The 18974-nt window shown below is 42.0% G+C and overlaps 1 protein-coding gene across 1 annotated transcript in view; it reads left to right on the top strand.

Moving 5' to 3' along the window:
• Positions 1 to 10: 10 nt before the first annotated feature.
• The window catches only part of PIWIL4 (piwi like RNA-mediated gene silencing 4), a 57188-nt gene continuing 38224 nt past the window's right edge, over positions 11 to 18974 (top strand). The window contains exons 1-7 of the mRNA XM_049889546.1: positions 11 to 389; positions 1584 to 1662; positions 3809 to 3940; positions 5292 to 5506; positions 13058 to 13179; positions 15825 to 15905; positions 18003 to 18200. Of these exons, the coding sequence (XP_049745503.1) occupies positions 303 to 389; positions 1584 to 1662; positions 3809 to 3940; positions 5292 to 5506; positions 13058 to 13179; positions 15825 to 15905; positions 18003 to 18200 (914 nt within the window). The 5' untranslated portion in view covers positions 11 to 302. The remainder of the gene's footprint in view (positions 390 to 1583; positions 1663 to 3808; positions 3941 to 5291; positions 5507 to 13057; positions 13180 to 15824; positions 15906 to 18002; positions 18201 to 18974) is intronic.

Here is an 18974-nt window from a genome sequence, read left to right as displayed (position 1 = left end):
GGCAGCGGGGCAGTGGAAATCTACCGCACGCCGGCATTTTAAGGGCGCACGTAGTCCCGGTCCACGTCCGGGGCCAACCGCTGGCACGAGCGGTGGGACGAGCGCCGAGCCCCTGCTGTACCCGGACCCAGACCGCTTCGCGCCTCGGGAACGCCCGCGGGCTATATGCGCCCCCGCCGCCCACGCGCGGGCATAGTGAGGCGGGAGACCTGCCAGCGCTCCTCAAGCCTTGCCATCCGGATGCCAAATTGATGCCCTAATTGATAACGCACTGCTCCTGAAGCCACTCTGGACTTCGGAACATGAGTGGACGGGCCCGCGTAAGAGCGCGAGGCATCGCCTGCCGCCCCAGCACCCCGGAAATAGGGCGCACTCAGGCCTCGCCATCGGTGTGTAGAAACGCTTAGTTGACTTATTTCACTCTTGCCCTTGGCTATCTCCAGCCCAGACAACGCCTTACCTTGCTTATATTTCTTACTTTCTGTTAGGCAGTAGTGCAGTATCTTCTCTCTCAACTTTGAGTCTTTCCAAGGTTTTTGCATTCTTTTCTTCTAAGGATCTTATTTGATTAAGATATTAATGTAGATTCATTAGGTAGTGAAGAGGACAGAAAATTGAAAGCAAGTGTGTCATTACCTTCCACTTTCTGACTTTTAATTACTTGCTTTTGTTTTAAACTGCCTGGTAAAAATTGATGGACCTTCCAAAGTACCACTGTATAGCATATAATCGAATTAATCTGTAAAAATACATAATCTCAAATACAGATGGGGCTTAAGTTCAACCACTGTTTGAATTTGAGCAACCACCTTGGGTTGGGCTTCTTGTTGGATTTAGGCAACTGGATTGACTTGACCTGCAAATGAGCAACTTTTGAGTGATGTTACAACTACACACTTTTGTTATCCACAGCAACCTCTTCAACAAAAAGCACTCAGAGTGAGTCATCTTGTGGTCATTATGTCTTTACTCTCATAAAGCCGTCTTCTGTGGACTTCACACGCTTTATTGCAGATCAAGATGTAACAACATCTTGAACAAAGAGAAGTACTTACTGTGAAAAGAAAATAATATTCTCTTCACGAGAGCTAATTTTGGCCCACTTGATTCAGGAAGAGTCATCATCTGAACTGATGGCCCAGGTCTGCTGGCCTCCATCTATTTTCTTGCTAGAGATATGTTTACATGTTCAGATACGTAGCAGAGGCCCATGTCCATGGGCCTTGAAGCATATAAGTCCATGCTCATTAGTACCACATTCCCTCTGATGAGCTCCCTGAGTCAAGCATGGCGTTTCCTCTTCTTTATACCCCCAGGATCTAACACTGTATCTGGCTAGAGTTGGTACTAAAATCCAAGTTTGATGAATGGGGGAAATGACAGCTTGTTCTTATCCTTTTTTTTTTTTCCTCTGGAATTGGCAGTCTCTTCACCTCTCACGGAGTTTTACCTGTTAATATTTCTTTTTCCTAGCTCGTGGTAATCTAATGACTTACGATACTGCTCTTTTGCTGTGATCGCCTTTTGATTTATGACTTAACATCATAAATCTGAACAAAACTTTTTTTTTTTGTCCCTTTTAGCCTGCATCTGTTGATCTTAGTGACAAGGACACACCCTCCAGCAGTGGCTACATGGGAACAAGCAGGATTTCACAGAAAAGTAAGAGTACCTATCTGCTCCATTCAGTTCCGTTCAATCTGGTGGCTGAGACTAAGCTTCACAGCAGCAGGGTCACTTCTTGAACATCCCGTTTTCCTTGCCTTGAAGGATCCTCCTTTCTCGTGTTCCTTTTGGGATCCTCTAAAACAGAGTCTGCTGCAGAGTTTCCTGACAGTGCTTCGCAGATAAGAACCCACAGATACTAGGAAGCTAGTTTTTTAGCAGTTTTTTGTTCACTGAAGAATTTTGAAAAAAAAAATTTTTTTTTAAATGCTTTGTAATGTATGGACACCCTGGTGGTATACGGTTAAACAGCTATGTCTGCTAACCAAAGCGCTGCCAGTTCGACTCCACCAGATGCTCCTTGGAAACTCTATGGGGCAGTTCTACTCTGTCCTCTAGGGTCACTATGAGTTGGAATTGACTCAACAGCAACGTGTTTGTTTGTTTGTTTTTATGGTGTATAAATGCCGGTGCCATTACCTTGCAGGATGGTAGAAACCTGGCATGCAAGCTGCTGTTCTCTTTTTCCTCACCCATGTAAACCCACATGTTGTTGAGTCTGACTCATGGCAGTTCCATGTGTGTCAGAGTACAGCTGGGCTCCATAGAGTTTTTAGTGGCTGATTTTTCAGAAGTAGATTATCAGGACTTTCTTTTAAGGCCCCTCTGGACGGACTTGAGCCTCCAACCTTTTTGTGAGCAGCCAAGTGCATTAACTATTTGCACCACCTAGGGATTCCAGCCATGGTAGACATCACCATTTAATGATATCCCTTTTTCCTGCAAAGCCAGATTTGACCTTAGGATACTTGTCAACATGCTACTCCAAGTAGACACTATCACCCGGTGCGAATTGTCATATCTAATGAAACCTGTTGGCCATTTCCCTTGTTTTGATCATGAAGTTATGTGATTGATTTCTTCCAAACGTGTAAGCTCCAAATACGTAGGCCCTCCCAGACTCTGAGGATCGTCAGTCCTTCTATTCATCTCACTCCTGGCTCTCCTGTCTGTGCTCTGTCCTGGGGGGGGGTTTCCAGCCATACTCAGGTACCTTCTGTGATCTGAACCTACACGAGTGAATGTGCTCTTCTCAGAAGACCTGCTCTGAGGCAATGCTTTAGGCCCAGCGCTGCTGCCACCATCAAACATTATTCCAATTTCTCTTTGCAAGTTTCCTTCCATATCTGTCATACATTCTTGTGAATACCAAGTGGTGGAAACCCTTCATCCTTTAAGGATGAATTTAATTTTGAAAAACAGCCCAACATCATTTGAAACCACGAGCAATGAATGATCTGGGTAATCAAGCGAGGCTAATAGAATTTTATGTGGTTTTCCTCGGAGACTCAGACTCCACTCAGAAGGGTATGGACAGCAGTTTTGAGCAAGTGACAGTGCCATTTGGAGCAGTTGCCTGCAAAGGTCAAGTTGGAGTTCTAGAGTTAGTTCTCTTACTTCCTGTATTTTTATATTTTTAAGTTATTTTCAAAGTGCCAAATATGTATCTTAAAAAAAAAAAAATCAACTTGTACTCAGTTTAAACAAAATAATCATTTGGAAACAGATTTTAACTTCCTGTTTTCTAGAAGCTAATACTAGGTGATATGGCCCAAGGTGAAATACTGGCATTCATTCTCCAGGGGAATGATTTAGCATAAAAAGAGATGGCGATGTTCTAGGCAATTTCTCTGCCTTTCAGTGAGAAGGGTAAGAGATGTAGCCTCTCTCTGTGCAGAGAAGCAGGTGTGGGCAGTCTTAGTTTGTAACTCCTCAGGGTGTTATAAAGGAGCTAGAGAAGGGAGAGCTGCCCTCCATAAATGGGGTGGAGCAGGACATAGGGAGATAGAGCTTTGTCCTTAGCCAAGATGAGAATCAGACCAGTCCTATCCACAGTTTAGAGATGGGTCTAACTCAGGATCTGTTTTTTCTAACGAAACATTTCATACTTCCTTCACAGTTTTTCATTTTTAGGGGGAAGACATCTCTATGTAGTCTTATGTTGCTTTCAGCAATGTGTGGAAGTTTTATTAAAACCACAAAAATCTTAGCTTTGTTTGAGAATGCGTTTTTGTTACAGTAGTTGTAAATAATATCAGTAGAATGAAATACGAGGTATTACTGAGTTGTCTTCCTATTTTAGATAAAGATGGTGTATCTTCTGGTGATGTTGGATGTACCTTCCTGCGAAGAGGTGGAAGAATCAGAAGAGAGTTCATGGATTTGGGTGCCTGTACCAGGGAGAAATTGGCACATGTAAGAGATTGCAAAACAGGTACGCAATCTTCATAGTGCTTATTTTTGGAATGTTACTAAATCTTCCTTAAGGAATTTTAGTTTCTAAGTCTAAAATAAAACAAGTTCGTGTATGCAGTTAATGGATATTTATTGAACATCTCCTGTGCTTAAGGCATTGTCTAGGCACTTTGGTTTCTTTGGCCTTAAGTTTCTGTTCTATTAATACAAATAATGACCCCCCCCCACCCCCGGCAAATCACATCTTGTTTGCAGAAAAGATTTTCTCCTTACACCTGGGGTGGGGATTACAGAGAGGCTTCATGTCCTTCCCTACCCTTTTCACATATGGAGAATAATAACCGCTCTGGACTTCATAAGCTGTAAAAAGAAAAATGTGGCCTATTTCAGGGATTCTTTACCAGGAAAAAAAAAAAATTTAAATTAAATGCAGAATTGTGGGTATATGCATTTTCTGGGAAGTGAGTCTGTTGTTTGCACTGGATTCTCAATGAAAGGCTTTGTGACTCCCCCTCACATGTTAAGACTCAGTAATGTAGATCAGTGTTTTTCAAACTTTTTTTAAAAACTATGCAGCACACTAAGAAATAGGTATAATCCAGCACACACACACTTGAAACAAAAGTGCTTACCTTTATGAAATGCAAAGTATGATCTGGGTAGTGAAGTGAGGCTAATAGAATTTTAAAAATTGTATAAGGTATGTGGCTTTCCTGGGAGATTCAGACTCCACTCAGAAGGGTATGGACAGCAGTTTTGAGCAAGTGACAGTGCCATTTGGAATAGTTGCATACAAAGGTCAAGTTGGAGTTCTAGAGTTAGTTCACTTACCTCCTGTATTTTTATATTTTTAAGTTATTTTCAAAGTGCCAAAGATGTGTCTTAAAACATCACCTTGTACTCAGTTTAAACAAAATAATCATTTGGAAACAGATTTTAACTTAATATTTTCTAGAAGCTAGTACTAGGTGAAGGGTGGGAAAGTGTTTTTCTCTGATTACCAGGTGTTCTGTCTCCTTTTGGGAGCTTGTGAAGTTGCCTTCTTGTACTCCCTGTCTGGGTTGTTGCTGGCTCTGCTCCAAGATGGTGACACGGCCACGTTTGCTGGCAGGGGACCTCCACTCCATAGCTCTCTTTGTTCTCTATCAGTTTCTTCTTCCACTTGGTGCTTGATGTAGTTCTTTCTCCCTTCATTTGATGCTTAGGGTTCCAGATTGACGTTTGTATCTGTTTTACGGGTCTTTGCTGCAGAGGGATGGCATGGTACATCTGTATGTAGCATCATGTTGGCTCCTGCTCCAAAAATAGATGTTTTTAATTATGTAAATAATAAATACATGATTTTTGCAAAAAAAATTTGTCTTTTTCAGGTTCTAGTGGAATACCTGTGAAACTGGTCACGAATCTCTTTAGTTTAGACTTGCCCCAGGATTGGCAGCTCTATCAGTACTACGTGACATATATTCCAGATTTAGAATCTAGAAGACTGAGAATCGCTTTGCTTTACAGTCGTAGTGAACTTTTCAACAAAGCAAAAGTATTTGATGGTGCCATCCTTTTTCTGTTAGAAAAACTAGAAGAAAAGGTATAGTATGATTAAGTTTTCACTATATATGTGTGTGAGTGTGTGTATGTGTATGTATATATGTGTACATATCTGTATATGTAGTGGCTCTGGTGGTGCAGTGGTTAAGAGCTCGGCTGCTAACCATAAGGGTTGGCTGTTTGAGTCTACTAGCTGCTCCTTGGAAATCCTATGGATCAGTTCTACTCTGTCCTGTAGGGTCACTATCAGTCGGAATTGACTCGATGGCAGTGGGTTTGGTTTTTAGGTATATATGTGTATTGTATATATGCACAAACATGTATGTAAATATACATATATATGTATGCCTGTGTATGTGTATATATATGTGCACATGTGTATATACACACATATATATGGAATCCTGGTGGCACAATGGTTAAGGTCGTAGTTGATAACAAAGGTCAGTGGTTTGAACCCACCAGCTGCTCCATGGAAGAAAGTTGTGGCAGTCTGCCTCTGTGAAGATTACAGCCTTGGAAACCCAGTGGAGCATTGCTACCTGTCCTGTAGGGTCTCTGTGAATCGGAAAATATGGCAGTGGGTGTGTGCATGTATATGTGTATATATATGTATGTATGCATGTATGTGCATGTATACAAATGCACACACACGTGTACGTATATGTATGTATATGCTGTCAAGTCTGCTCTAACTCATGGCAACCCTGTGTATAACAGGATGAATGTTGCCTGGCTTATGCCATCTTCACAATTGTTGGCATGTTTGAATCCAGCCATACAGTATTCTATTCTGATCCATAGGGGTTTCAATGGCTAATTTTCAGAAGTGGATTGCCAGGCCGGCCTTCCTAGCTTGTCTTAGTCTGGAAACTGCACTGAAAGCTGTCCACTGTGGTGACTCTGCTGGTGTTTGGAATATCAGTGGTGCAGTTCCCAGCATCACAGCAGCACACAAGCCATCACAGTATGACAAACTGACAAACAAGTGGTGGATACATATACACACACATATATACGTTTATGCATATGTATACACGCACGTATACAATTTAACAGGCTAGTTGATTTTTGTGACAGCTGGAATGAGTGTTTCACTGATTCCTTTCCTCTTTCCTATTCCCCTACCTGAGAGCTAAAAGACGTCCTAATTAAGACTTCATCAGTAATTGATTTCTTAATTAAGAAGGTGATGGTCTTGCATTTTCAAAATAAGACCTCTCGTACAAACATTACTGTTTCAACGACTTTTATTTGGGTGAAGTATCCTTGAAATAGTCATCCTGCTTTCCTAAAATGGACACCCTGGTGGCATAGTGGTTAAGTGTTGGGCTGCTCACCAAAATGTTGGCAGTTTGAATCCACCAGGTGCTCCTTGGAAACTCTGTGGGCAGTTCTGTTCTGCCTTATAGGGTCGTTATGAGTTGGAATCGATTCCAGAGCAACAGGTTTGTTCGTTTTTTCCTAAGATAAGCAAGACTTTAAGAAGCATCCCTTACCCTGTGGCGTCAGTGCTTTAAACTCACTGATTTATTTGCTCCTGCGCGGGTGCACCTCTTTTACCAAATACCTTTACGTCAATCACTGATTCTAAAACTTGTTTCTTTCATGACTTGTTTCATCTTATACTCTAGCTTGTGAAATACGAGTTACCAATGTCACTTTCTAGGGTATTTTAAAAATGGTGCTACCATTGGAATGGTGATTGTATATTTCATATTCCCTTATCCATTTTTTACACTTTCAGCATTTTTAAGCCTAAAATAAAGATGTTGGAATTTATAATTTTCATTATATGTTTTCTAAAAGAAAATTAAAGCTGCAACCGGAAAAAGAACCGGTTTCTACAGAAGAATGAAAACCGGGCTGTCTTAGTCATCTAGTGCTGCTGTAAACAGAAATACCAGAAGTGGATGGCTTTAACAAACAGGTTAAAGTCCAGATTCAGGGTGTCAGCTCCAGGGGAAGGCTTTCTCTGTCTTGTCTGCCTTCTCCTCAGTCTTCCCCTGGACTAGGAGCTTCTTTGCTCAGGAACCCCAGGTCTAAAGGACGCCCTCTGCTCTTGGCAGTGTTTTCTTGGTGGTATGAGGTCCCCCAGACTCTCTGCCTGCTTTTCTTTTTTATTCCAAGAATTGAGCTCTGCCTCACTAACACAACAGCCACCTATCCTCCCTCGTTAACATCATAGAGGCAGGATTTACAACATATAGAAAAATCACACAATGGATACACACATTTTTGGGGGGACGGAATTCAATCCATTACATGGGCATTGTATTAAAACTTTATAGTTCTGATCCTTGGAAAGCCTAATCCTTTAGGTCAGCATTTTGAGCAGGATGGTAACGATAGCATAAATTTAAATTTCTAGATTCCAGGCAATTCTTTGTGAATTTCCTCAAGAAATGTTTCTGAGAACACTTGGGGCCTTCATCCATTCATTAGAACTGAGATCTATAGGCGTTTCTTGAGTGGTCATTCCATCTGGATATGGAAGCTTAAAATTATATCACATGGTTAAATTTAAGGGCCTGGAAAATCTGAAACTGTAACGTTGGAAACATTTTTATTCACCATCCAAACCAAACCCAGTGCCATCGAGTTGATTCTGACTCATAGCGACCCTATAGGACTGCCCCATAGAGTTTCCAAGGAGCACCTGACGGATCCGAACTGCTGACCCTTTGGTTAGCAGCCGTAGCACTTAACCACTACTTCCACCAGGGTTCCCTATTCACGACAAATCCTTATTAATCCCTCAGTATTTTGTCCTGTGGCCACCAGATGTTAATAACATGCTAATATGGCCTCTCATACTTAAATGACTTATTTCAAATATATTGTTATCATTCAAGATCATCTTGTTTCTATAGATAAGTTTATAGTAATAGTTCAGGAATTTAGATATCTTATTATTATTATTATACACTACCCTGGAATGGAGTCCCTGCTAACCAAAAGGTTGGAGGTGCCTTGGAAGAAATGCCTGGCGCTCACCTTCCAAAAAATCAGCCATTGAAAATCTCATGGAGCTCGGTTCTGCTCTGACACATATGGGGTTGCCATGAGTTGGAATCAATGGCAACTAGTATTCGAATGGTCCAGTTTACTTCAGCTCTGTTTAATCATGGTGGAAAATTTTTACTCTAAAGATGACAGAAATAAGTTAATACTATTCTTTTTCTCATTTAATGTATCTGAGCATGTAGTATTGCCAAGCACCCTCTAGTTGCTGGAAATGGGGGCGGGCAAATAAATAGACCATTAAAACAGGGCGTGACAGACAAATCACATCTGCTGATTGTATTTCCCAGACACGGGTGATGCTAGATTTAGGTAGAACAGAGTTTTGTTACTCTTTATCAGCATATGGCCGGAGAAGGATGTAGCAGCCTGTTTCCGTAAAGATTACAGACTTGGAAACCCTATGGGGCAGTTCTGCTCTGTCTTGTAAGGTCAGTATGAGTCGGAATAGACTCAACGACAGCAGGTTTGGAGTTTTTTTTGGCATCAGCATATGACCTGCCACCTAGTGACAGTGAAAAAGAAATGGTATCCTAAGGAAAATATTGCTATTCACACTATTTTCTTCTGATCTTAGTATTTGCCTCAGGCTTAATTCTGTACCCCACCCATCCCATACACACTTCCTACTATGCTTATTTTAGTGGAAAGAGCCCCTCCATAATTCACTGCACTGCAAAATAGTGTGGTTCTAGAAGTCCTGTTCAGCTGTCACTAGGCGTTCCACTGTCTTCCAGACTTTGTCTGTGCACCCGTGCTCTGTGTTGCTATCACTGTTCACATCCTACTGCCCTTTTTACAAATTCATTCTGCACTTAAAAAAAGCCTGCTGTGTGCCCGTCTGGTTGCTACCACCATGAAGGAAACAAGGATGAATAAAACAGCGTTCTTGTTCTCAAAAAAGTTTCAATTTAGTATCGAAGACAAGTCCTGTGTGGATAAACACAGTGCAAGGTAGGATGAATTAAATGCTATAGTAATAATACTAGTTGTTATTTTTATCATAGCTAACATTTACTGAGCACTTGTTTGTTGTTGTTCTTAGTTGCCATCAAGTAGATTCCAGCTCACGATGACCTCGTGTATTATAGTGTAGAACTGCTCCCTAGGGTTTTCTTGGCTATAATTTTAACAGAAGCAGATTGCCAGGCCTTTCTTCTGAGGTAACTAAATAAATAAATAAATAAATAAATATTTTTATTTTTTACCACTGGGAGGATTCAAACCACCAACCTTTAGTTTAGCAGTTGAGAGCAAGCCATTGCACAGCGTATGTGTTAAGTTCTGTGCTTGGTTGTTCTCTGGAGCGTATTTCTCTTGAGTTGAACAAGTAATACTTTGTGTCTCATAAAGTAAACCGCTACCACCACTGCTACTGTCACACCTACTAGATTTCATTTGTTGAGCACTGTCTTAGTCATCTAGTGCTGCTATAACAGAAATACCACAAGTGGATGGCTTTAACAAAGAGAAATTTATTTGCTCACTGTATAGTAGGCTACCTACCAGTCCAAATTCAGGGCATCAGCTCCAGGGGAAGGCTTTCTCTCTCTGCAGGCTCTGGGGGAAGGTCCTCCTCATCAGTCTTTCCTTGGTCTGGGAGCATCTCAGCACAGGAACCTCAGGTCCAAAGGACGTGCTCTGCTCCCGGCACTGCTTTCTTGGTGGTATGAAGTCCCCGTGTCTCTCCGCTCGCTTCTCTCTTTTATATTTCAAAAGAGATTGGCTTAAGACACTACCTAATCTTGTAGACCTCATCAATATAACCGCCGCTAATCCATCTCATTACATCACAGCGATAGGATTTACAACATATAGGAAAATCACATGAAATGGTGGACAGTCACACAATACTGAGAATCATGGCCCAGGTAAGTTGACAGATATTTTTGGGGGACACAATTCAACCCATGACAAGCACCAACTCTGCCAGGCCCTTTACATTCATGATCTCATTTTAGTCCTCTCCCCATCCCTGGAGTGTAAGAGAGGTTAAGCCACTTGCCCAAGGTCATCATACAGAGTTTGATGAAAGGAAGGAAAGGGACAGTTCGTGGAGGGAGTTATATTTAATTAGCTTCTTGGTAGGATTTGGGTTAGTGGGGAGATTCATGGTCAGGGGTGGGGGCGGTTTATAGGCAAAGGAGCAAAGGCACTATAATAGGAAGTGAGGGTCATAGCTAGGAAGGAGTGGAAATTGTGGCCCCGTAAGTAGGCTGGGGTTTCATGAAGGAGGACTTGAAATGTCATGGTGAGGGATAGGAACCCTTCTTTTTGGGCCACTGAAGCCTCTGAAAAGGGGTTTCCATTGCAGCTATGTGATATTGCAGTTACTCTGACCTTATCCTATTACATGGTTTAGGAGGCAGGGGGAAAGATGAATGAAATGCCACTAGAATAATCTGGGCAGGATGTAACAAGGGCTGGAACAAAGGTATAAACAGCTGCCTTTTATTTAAACTTCCCAAGTGTCAGGCCCAGTGCTCGGTGTTTTCTCTGCATTATCTCAGTTAATCTTCACAACCCAGTGACATAAATTGGACTCACTCCCACTTTAGAGAAGGAGGAAGGTCTTAAAGAATTCACCGTGCTCCAGATTACACAGGATATGAGAGGAGCCCTGGTTAAGGGCTGGACTGCTAACCAGAAAATCAGCAGTTTGAATCCATCAGCTGCTCCTTGAAAACCCTGTGGGCCAGTTCCACTCTGTGACTCCGGAATCGACTCGACAGCAGTAGGTTTAGTTTTGGCTTAGGAGGCAGAAGACTGGAGTCTGTCTGATTTCAAAGCTTGTGCTGTTAAGCACAGAGGTAAATGATGGTATTGGACCAGCGGAAATAGATCAGAGGCCTTGCTGGTATAGATGCACTAAAACCAATAAAAGTGCACTGCTGTGGGGTCAATTCTGACTCAGATGAGTAGATGCACTAAGACCTGTTGAACAATTAGGGGAATGTGGAGTGGAAGTGAAAGTTCCCTTTGAGATTAGCAGTCTGGGGACTGGAGGGTGGTGGGTTCCAAACAGACATAGGAGGCAAAAAAAAGGAGTGGATTTTTGGTTGGGACCTGCAAGGGGGAGCAATGAGTTTGATCTTAGAGAAAACGAGTTTGAGGTACTTGGGGAGATGTTCTCATGGCTGTTAGGAATAGAGTTCCCATATAGGGCTCCATGCTGAGAGGCTCTACTGCTACCTGCACCCCAAATCCTTTGTTGTTCTACTTAAACCTTTCTCCTACCATCCCTGCTGCAGCCTAAAAGCCGGAACAGCTCCTTCCTGCCAGACTTCTTTCTTCCGGATGTTGCCAAAGTGAGCTCCTTCTGGTTTCTGTACAGTTTTATCTCAAGCAGGAAATCATCTCAGTGAAATATTTCATCCCCTGTGAAGGGTCCAAGTTCTCCTTGTTTTCGTGTCCTGACCATTTCCTGCCGTATATTGTTGGTTCAACTGGAAAGTGATTAAAACTACACTTTAACTGTAAAAAGAGGGAGCAAAACAAACAAATGCACCTTAATCAGCTTCTGATTCTTTACCCCTTTGAAAAATCTTTGATCACGAATTGATATTTATTGACTGATTTATTCATTGTTTTTTTAATTCCAAAAACCTGTGCTGAGCCCTGTCGGACCCAGGGAGTTTTATGTTTAGTCGGGGGCTGGCACAGAAACCTGTTCACGCACTCCTTACATTGCCACAACATTGTTCCAGGTTATGAGAACGCTAGGGCTCTCTCCAGACCTCTCAAAAGTAAATAAGACAATCAGGTTCTTATCTGCTATGAATTCCTCTCTCTCCCCATATTTACTTTCCTCTCTTGGCTCTCCCCTGTTCTTTGCTTTTCTCCTCTCTTCAGTGCTCTCTTGTAAGTAAATTTGTGAGAGGCAGTCCTCTGGAACCCATGAACCTGGGATGGTCAGAGCAAAAAACTAATGCTGTTGAGTCAGTTCCAACTCATAGTGACCCTGTAGGACAGAGGAGAACTGCCCCTTAGGGTTTCCAAGGCTGTGATCTTTACGGAAGCGGGCTGCCACATCTTTCCTCACACAGTGGCTGATGAGTTTGAACTGGCAACCTTTTGATAAGCCAGGCACTTAACCACTGCACCACTGGGATTCCTCGTGGTCAGGACAATCCACCAATAAGCTTCCTGGGAGTCCTTGAACCCCCGGAAAATGGGTACATTATATACGTTGTTGTGATATATATGTATGTGACACTTTCTGGGGAGAATATCTAACTTTCATCAGACTCTCAAAGTAATTTTACCTTCCTTCCCCCAAGAGGTTAAGAACCACTGCTTTTTGGATGGAGTCTTTGATCCATGAGTCTAGCTTTGATTCTCCCATAAGAAGTTAAGAGAGCAGAGAGATCTGTTGATTTTCTAGAATTAGCCAGATACCAGAAGGAAAAATCCTCTAAACATAATGTGATGATTAGATTATTCATCACATACTAACACCTGCAGTTCGGTTTTTGTTAATGTGTATGAAATTGTGATGGCTTTATAATAGCGACATTCAGCACATGGGATAATCTGTACATCGCGTATTAAATACTTCTTTTCCCAGGTCACGGAATTGTCAAGTGAAACGCAGAGAGGCGAGACTGTGAAGATTATCATCACTCTGACGAGGGAGCTGCCGTCAAGTTCCCCCGTGTGCTTCCAGGTTTTCAGCATCATTTTCAAAAAGTAAGAAACTTTAAATGTGAATTTAATTTAGGCTAATGATACCTTTAAGTATAAAGCCTGGGTATTAAAACTGTCAACCATTTTGTAGTAAAAGTGCCAGCAACAATGCCCCCTTTAGGGCAGTTTTTCCTTTTACTACCACAATAGCATTTTCACAGACTTGTATAAGGAGGTGCAACACTGTCCATCGCAGTCTGTCCTTGGTATAAACCATTATCATCCCAGTTGACTCAAAGAAGTCCAGGTTAGGTTGTGCTGTGTTATAGATTGAATTGTCTCCCCCCAAAAATGGATGTCAATTTGGCTAGGGCATGATTCCCAGTATTGTGTGATTGTCCAGCATTTTGTCATCTGATGTGATTCTCCTGTGTGCTGTAAATTCCTACCTCTATTCCCTGGTGGCATAGTGGTTAAGAGTTACGGCTGCTAACCAAAAGGTCAGCAGTTCGATTCTACCGGGCGCTCCTTGGAAACCCTGTGGGGCAGTTCTACTCTGTCGCAATTGACTCCACCATGGCAACAGGTTGTTTTTTTTTCTTTTTATGATGTTAATGAGGCAGGATTAGAGGCAGATATGTTAATGAGGCAGGACTCAGTCTACAAGATTAGGTTGTATCTCACATCAGTCTCTTTTGAGATCTAAAACAGAGAAGCAAGCAGAGAGGAAAGGGACCTCTTACCACCAAGAAAGTAGTGCCAAAACCTGGGGTCCCTGTGCAGAGAAGCTCCTAGACCAAAGGAAGATTGTTGTTAAGAACTTTTCCTCCAGAGCCGACAGAGAGAAAGTCTTCACCTGGAATTGGCACCCTGAATTTGTACTCCTGCCTATTAGACCGTGAGAGAATAAACTTCTGTTTGTTAAAGGCATCTACTTGTGGTATTTCTGTTATAGCAGCAGTAGCTGACTAAGACTTGCTGTCTCGTTGGAAACAGGGAGAGTGCCGTTTTCCTTTTTCTTCTTTTTTTGTCCTCCCATCCAGATTTGAAGTTCAGTATGTTAGAGTTATGAGGGGGCAGTGGTGGTTCAGTTTTCTCTAGTGGTGGTTCAGTAGCAGAATTCTTGCCTTCCATGCAGGGGACCCAAGTTCCATTCCTGGCCAGTGCACCTCATGGGTAGCCAACACCCAGCTGTCAGTGGAGGCTGACATGTTGCTATGATACTGAACAAATTTCAGCAGAGCTTCCAGACTAAGAGAGACTAGGAAGAAAGGCCTGGCGATCTATTTGTGAAAATCAACCATGAAAATTCTGTGGATTACAACAGTCCAGTCCGCATCTGATCATGCATGTGGAACAGGACTGGGCAGTGATTCATCCCGATTGTGCATGGGATTGTCAGGAGTTGAGGGTAGACTCGATCACAGCAACATGTTTAAGTCAGTAAACTGAAAGATTTCTTTTTTTCTATCATCTTATATTGTATGTGAAAAGACATCACCATTTTCTCTCTGCCCTCTCTCCCGTCTAGCCTTTTCCCTTCCCCCCATTTCTGTGTGGGGGCAGAGGGAAGGTTGTAACCAAGCTTTCCAGTGTTCCCTTGACTGGTCTGAGGATCACTTGCTTTAAAGTAATCTTGGGGGCTTCCCTGGCCCCTGACCTAGTAAGTCAGAATTGCATGGGTGGAACCTGGAAATCCGCATTTTTAGGAAGCTGCCCAGATGACATGTGGGTACTTTAAAGCTCAAGAACTGCTGGTGTGCGTGTTACTAGTGTGCTCTGTTCAAAACCTGAGACGTGAGTCCTTGGCCACAGAGGCCCCAGGAGAGGATGAGGTGAGGGAAGTTTGGGGTTTGCTGAGTGGAGCACATACAGGGACTTCCCACACACAGAAATACTGTTCTAATTCTGGTTGAACGTCCTGTGATCACATCTGGGCCTCAGCTTTGTGCTGTATACTTGCTCTTCAGAAGCCAGTCTTAACATGTGCCCTCCTGGGAAGGGACTATCTTTAAATCAGCCAGCACTTGGAAGATGGTTTTTACTTACAAAGCTCTTTCACCTGTGTTTTTTCTTACTTAATCCTCTCACTAGAGCACCATGAGGCAGGTACCATTAAAATCCCCATTTTACAGATGAGGAGGCTGAGGCTCAGTGATTGTACTTAAAGTCACACAATCGGAATCCCCCTTTCCTGAGCTGAAGCTCCCTACTTTTCCCCCATGCACTGGGCAGCCTCATGTTGGTGATGCCTCAAATTCCAGAAGTGACCAGGATTGGTCGCTGAGGAGGTGATTGTGCTGTTTGGTGGCGTCTTGGGAGTCTGACTAGCTTCATTAGAGACAGACTGCTCATCTCAAAATAGAGCAGAAGCCGAAAGAGACTTCAGACAACTTGCTTCATCCATCAGGCTAACCAGAATGTCACAACCACAGATCTTAATTGATAAAGAACCACATATTTACCTTTGCAGTTAGACACAGCCAGATAGAGATAATTTCAGTTGTGTCATACTTAAATAAGAAAAAAACTGTAGTCTTTATATCTATACTCATATTATGTATGTTTAGTATCTAAACCATCTGGTGCTATAAGGATTACAGCTCTGTCCTTTCTGTATGTTTATATCATTATTTTCAGCATTGGTATAAACTTACACACTGTCATTGACTGATACTTACCAAAGCTTCAAAAAAATATTCTTGCAGGATCCTGAAAAAGCTATCCATGTACCAAATAGGACGGAACTATTATAATCCTTCAGAACCAGTGGAAATTCCCCAGTACAAGTAGGTTTATTTATATTTTCTGTTACTCAGAAACTGTTCCAATGTGAGCAACATAATTTGCAAGACAAAATTATATGATTATACCTCCTATGAGAGACGCTACGATATGCGATGTAATGGATTTCTGTAATTTTCAAGTTTTTTTCCTAGAACAGTGAATGTGAAATTAGCAGCCTATTTTTATTTGTTTGTTTTAGTGTGCTGGATCATCACCATAAGTCCTTGAAGAAATTCAGAAACGAAGATTTCTGTCTGTCAAGTAATAACGAAAGTAGAATGAGCAGTATTCTGTTTTAACACGTCGTTGCTGTTCCGATTTCTTGCAGAAAAGGCAGTTAGCGCGGAAAGGGCAATAAAAAAGAAATTGCCTGTTAAGCAGAGGTCAAGCAGAGAAGCCGACCTACCTACCCTAGTGAAGGAAAGGATCCTTAGAAACAGTCACAGATTTTACTCTAACCTGGGAACTAACTAGGTGCTTCAGGGAAAGTGGTCAGATACACCTTAAATAGGCTGTTGGTTACACATTTCTCCGAAATGTATGGTCAAGCTAACTACAGAGTGGCAGCTGCTAGCTCAAGGACACATACATAAACAAAGGGAAAAAGTGCATGAAAAGATAAAGACTGGGGCAGGTTCTTTGACCTTCTGCCGGGTGATCGGGTTGCTGTCTGCTATTTCAGTGTGTCAGGGTGCTCTGTATAAAAGCATTCCAATTCATTCCTCTCTGTCACCTCTCCACCTGGATTAGAAATACTCATAGGTCCAGCAGTGGGTTGAGCTGGGGAGTCTATGCTCAGTGCATATGATTGTCCTGAAGATTGGTAAACCAGACCCACAAAAATGTAAAAGGGAATAAGCTATTCTTTCATGCCATTTCTTATTCAAGGCTTTTCAGTGTATGGCATTTATAAATGTGAACAGAAAAAGACTAAAGTTTCTCATGTTTATTTGTACATGATATCACTTAAGTATTTCTGAGTCTCATTGTTGAGTCTGTCCATTGTATTCACCTTTGAGTGGGTGTGCTTTTCTGAACCTGGAGGTTTTCCTGCTGGGACGTATCAATCCTATAGCTGTGGGTCTCAACCAGGGGCGATTTAATCACACAGAGGACATTTGACAATGTCTGGAGACATTTTTGATTGTCACACTGGAGGGCTACTACTGGTATTTAGTGGTTGGAGGTCAGGGATGGTGCTAAACGTCCTGTATTGCACAAGACAGCCCCTAACAAAGAATTACTCGGTCCAAAGTGTCAATAGTGCTAAGATTGAGGCGCCCTGTTCTACAGGAATGTATTCAATCCTGAATATATGTGTGTCGTATTATATTATGTGTGTTGTGGATTGAATTATGTCCCTCCAAAATATGTGTTGTAAATCCTAATCTCTATACCTGTGGTAGAAACCCTGGTGGTATAGTGGTTAAGAGCCATGGCTGTTAACCAAAAGGTCAGCAGTTTGAATCCACCAGGTACTCCTTGGAAACTCTGTGGGCAGTTCTGCTCTTTGGGTTGCTATGAGTCGAAATAGACTCAACAGCAATGGGTTTGGTTTTTATTTTTTTGATACCTGGGGTTATAATCCCATTTGAGAATGGGTTGCCTTTGTTATGTTAATGAGGCAGGATTAGTGTTGGGTGTATCTTGAGTCAACCTCTTTTGGGATATAAAAGAGATTACACAATTGAACAGAGCAGAGATGGGGGAAGATAGATGCCAAGACAGGTGGGTGTTTCCAGGGAACCAGGAAGCAGAAGCTGAAGAAGCAAATACCTTCACAGAGAGAGAAAGCCTTCCGTTAGAGCCAGCACCCTGAATTCGGACATCTAGCTTCCTAAACTGCGAGAAAATAAATTTCTACTTGGTAAAGCTACCCATTTATGGTATTTCTGTTAACAGCAGCCCTAGATAGCTAAGACAATGTGTGAAGACGCTATAGCTAAAAACAGTAAAGTTTTTAGTCAGCAACTGGAAGAAATCAGACTAAAGAAAATATTGCCGGATAAAATCCAGAGAGTTCTAATGTAAAATCACCGTTTTTAAAAAGTTTATTGTTTTTCTGGTATAATATTAATTGAATTTTATTATTTTTTAAGATTGTCTCTTTGGCCTGGATTTTCCGTTTCTGTATCCCAGTTTGAAAGCAGTCTGCTGTTTAGTGCTGATGTGTGTTATAAAGTCCTCCGGAGTGAGACTGTTCTGGAATTCATGACTGATCTCTACCATAAACCTGGCCTGTCCTCCTTCACCCAGGCCTGTGAGAAAGAGCTGTTAGGACTCATTGTCCTTACAAGGTAAAAGCCTGCATTTAAATACATTTTTCTTCAGAGAATAAATTATTGTTGGTGTTCGGGAGCTGGAATAGCATCAGGATGTTGCCCTGAGCACAGATCTGATCAGCTTACTCACCAGTTTAGAAGGCCTGGCTGTGCTCAATTGCTTAGAATTTAGACTCTTCACATGGCATTCTCCACAGCCTGACACCTGCCCTTTATCGGTTGTCATACGTCCACCGCCTCCACCCACACACTCCTCCTAACCTCCAACAGTCTGCACTTTGCTGGTTCTCCCACCCAATTTTTTTTTTTTTAATTCATCCTGGTAAAATGCATATAACAAAAAATGTGCCATTTTAACCGTTTGTAAGTGTATAATTCAGTGACATTAATTACATTCACTATGTTGTGCAACGGCACCACTGGCCATTTCCTAATGTTTCTCCTTACCCCACCCAGAAACTCAGTACCCCTTAAGCAATAAGTCCTCATTCTCCCCTCCCTCTAACCACTAATAAACTTTTGCCTCTATGCATTTGCCTGTTCTAGAGAGCCACGTAAGTGGGATCGTACAGCATTGGCCCTTTTTTTTTATGACTGGCCTGTTTCACCCAGCATAATGCTTTCAAAATGGATCCATGTTGCAGCACGTGTTAGAACTTCATTTTTCTTTATGACTAAATAAATATTCCACTGTATGCATCGTATATACCATGTTTTATTTATCCATTCATCTAAATTTTTTAATAAAAACCCACTGCAGTTGAGTTGATTCTGACTCATATAGACTGT

The sequence above is a fragment of the Elephas maximus genome, chromosome 7 (genome assembly GCF_024166365.1).
Source record: "Elephas maximus indicus isolate mEleMax1 chromosome 7, mEleMax1 primary haplotype, whole genome shotgun sequence".
NCBI classification, from domain to species: Eukaryota; Metazoa; Chordata; class Mammalia; order Proboscidea; family Elephantidae; genus Elephas; species Elephas maximus.
This window is presented reverse-complemented; position numbering and strand designations above follow the sequence as displayed.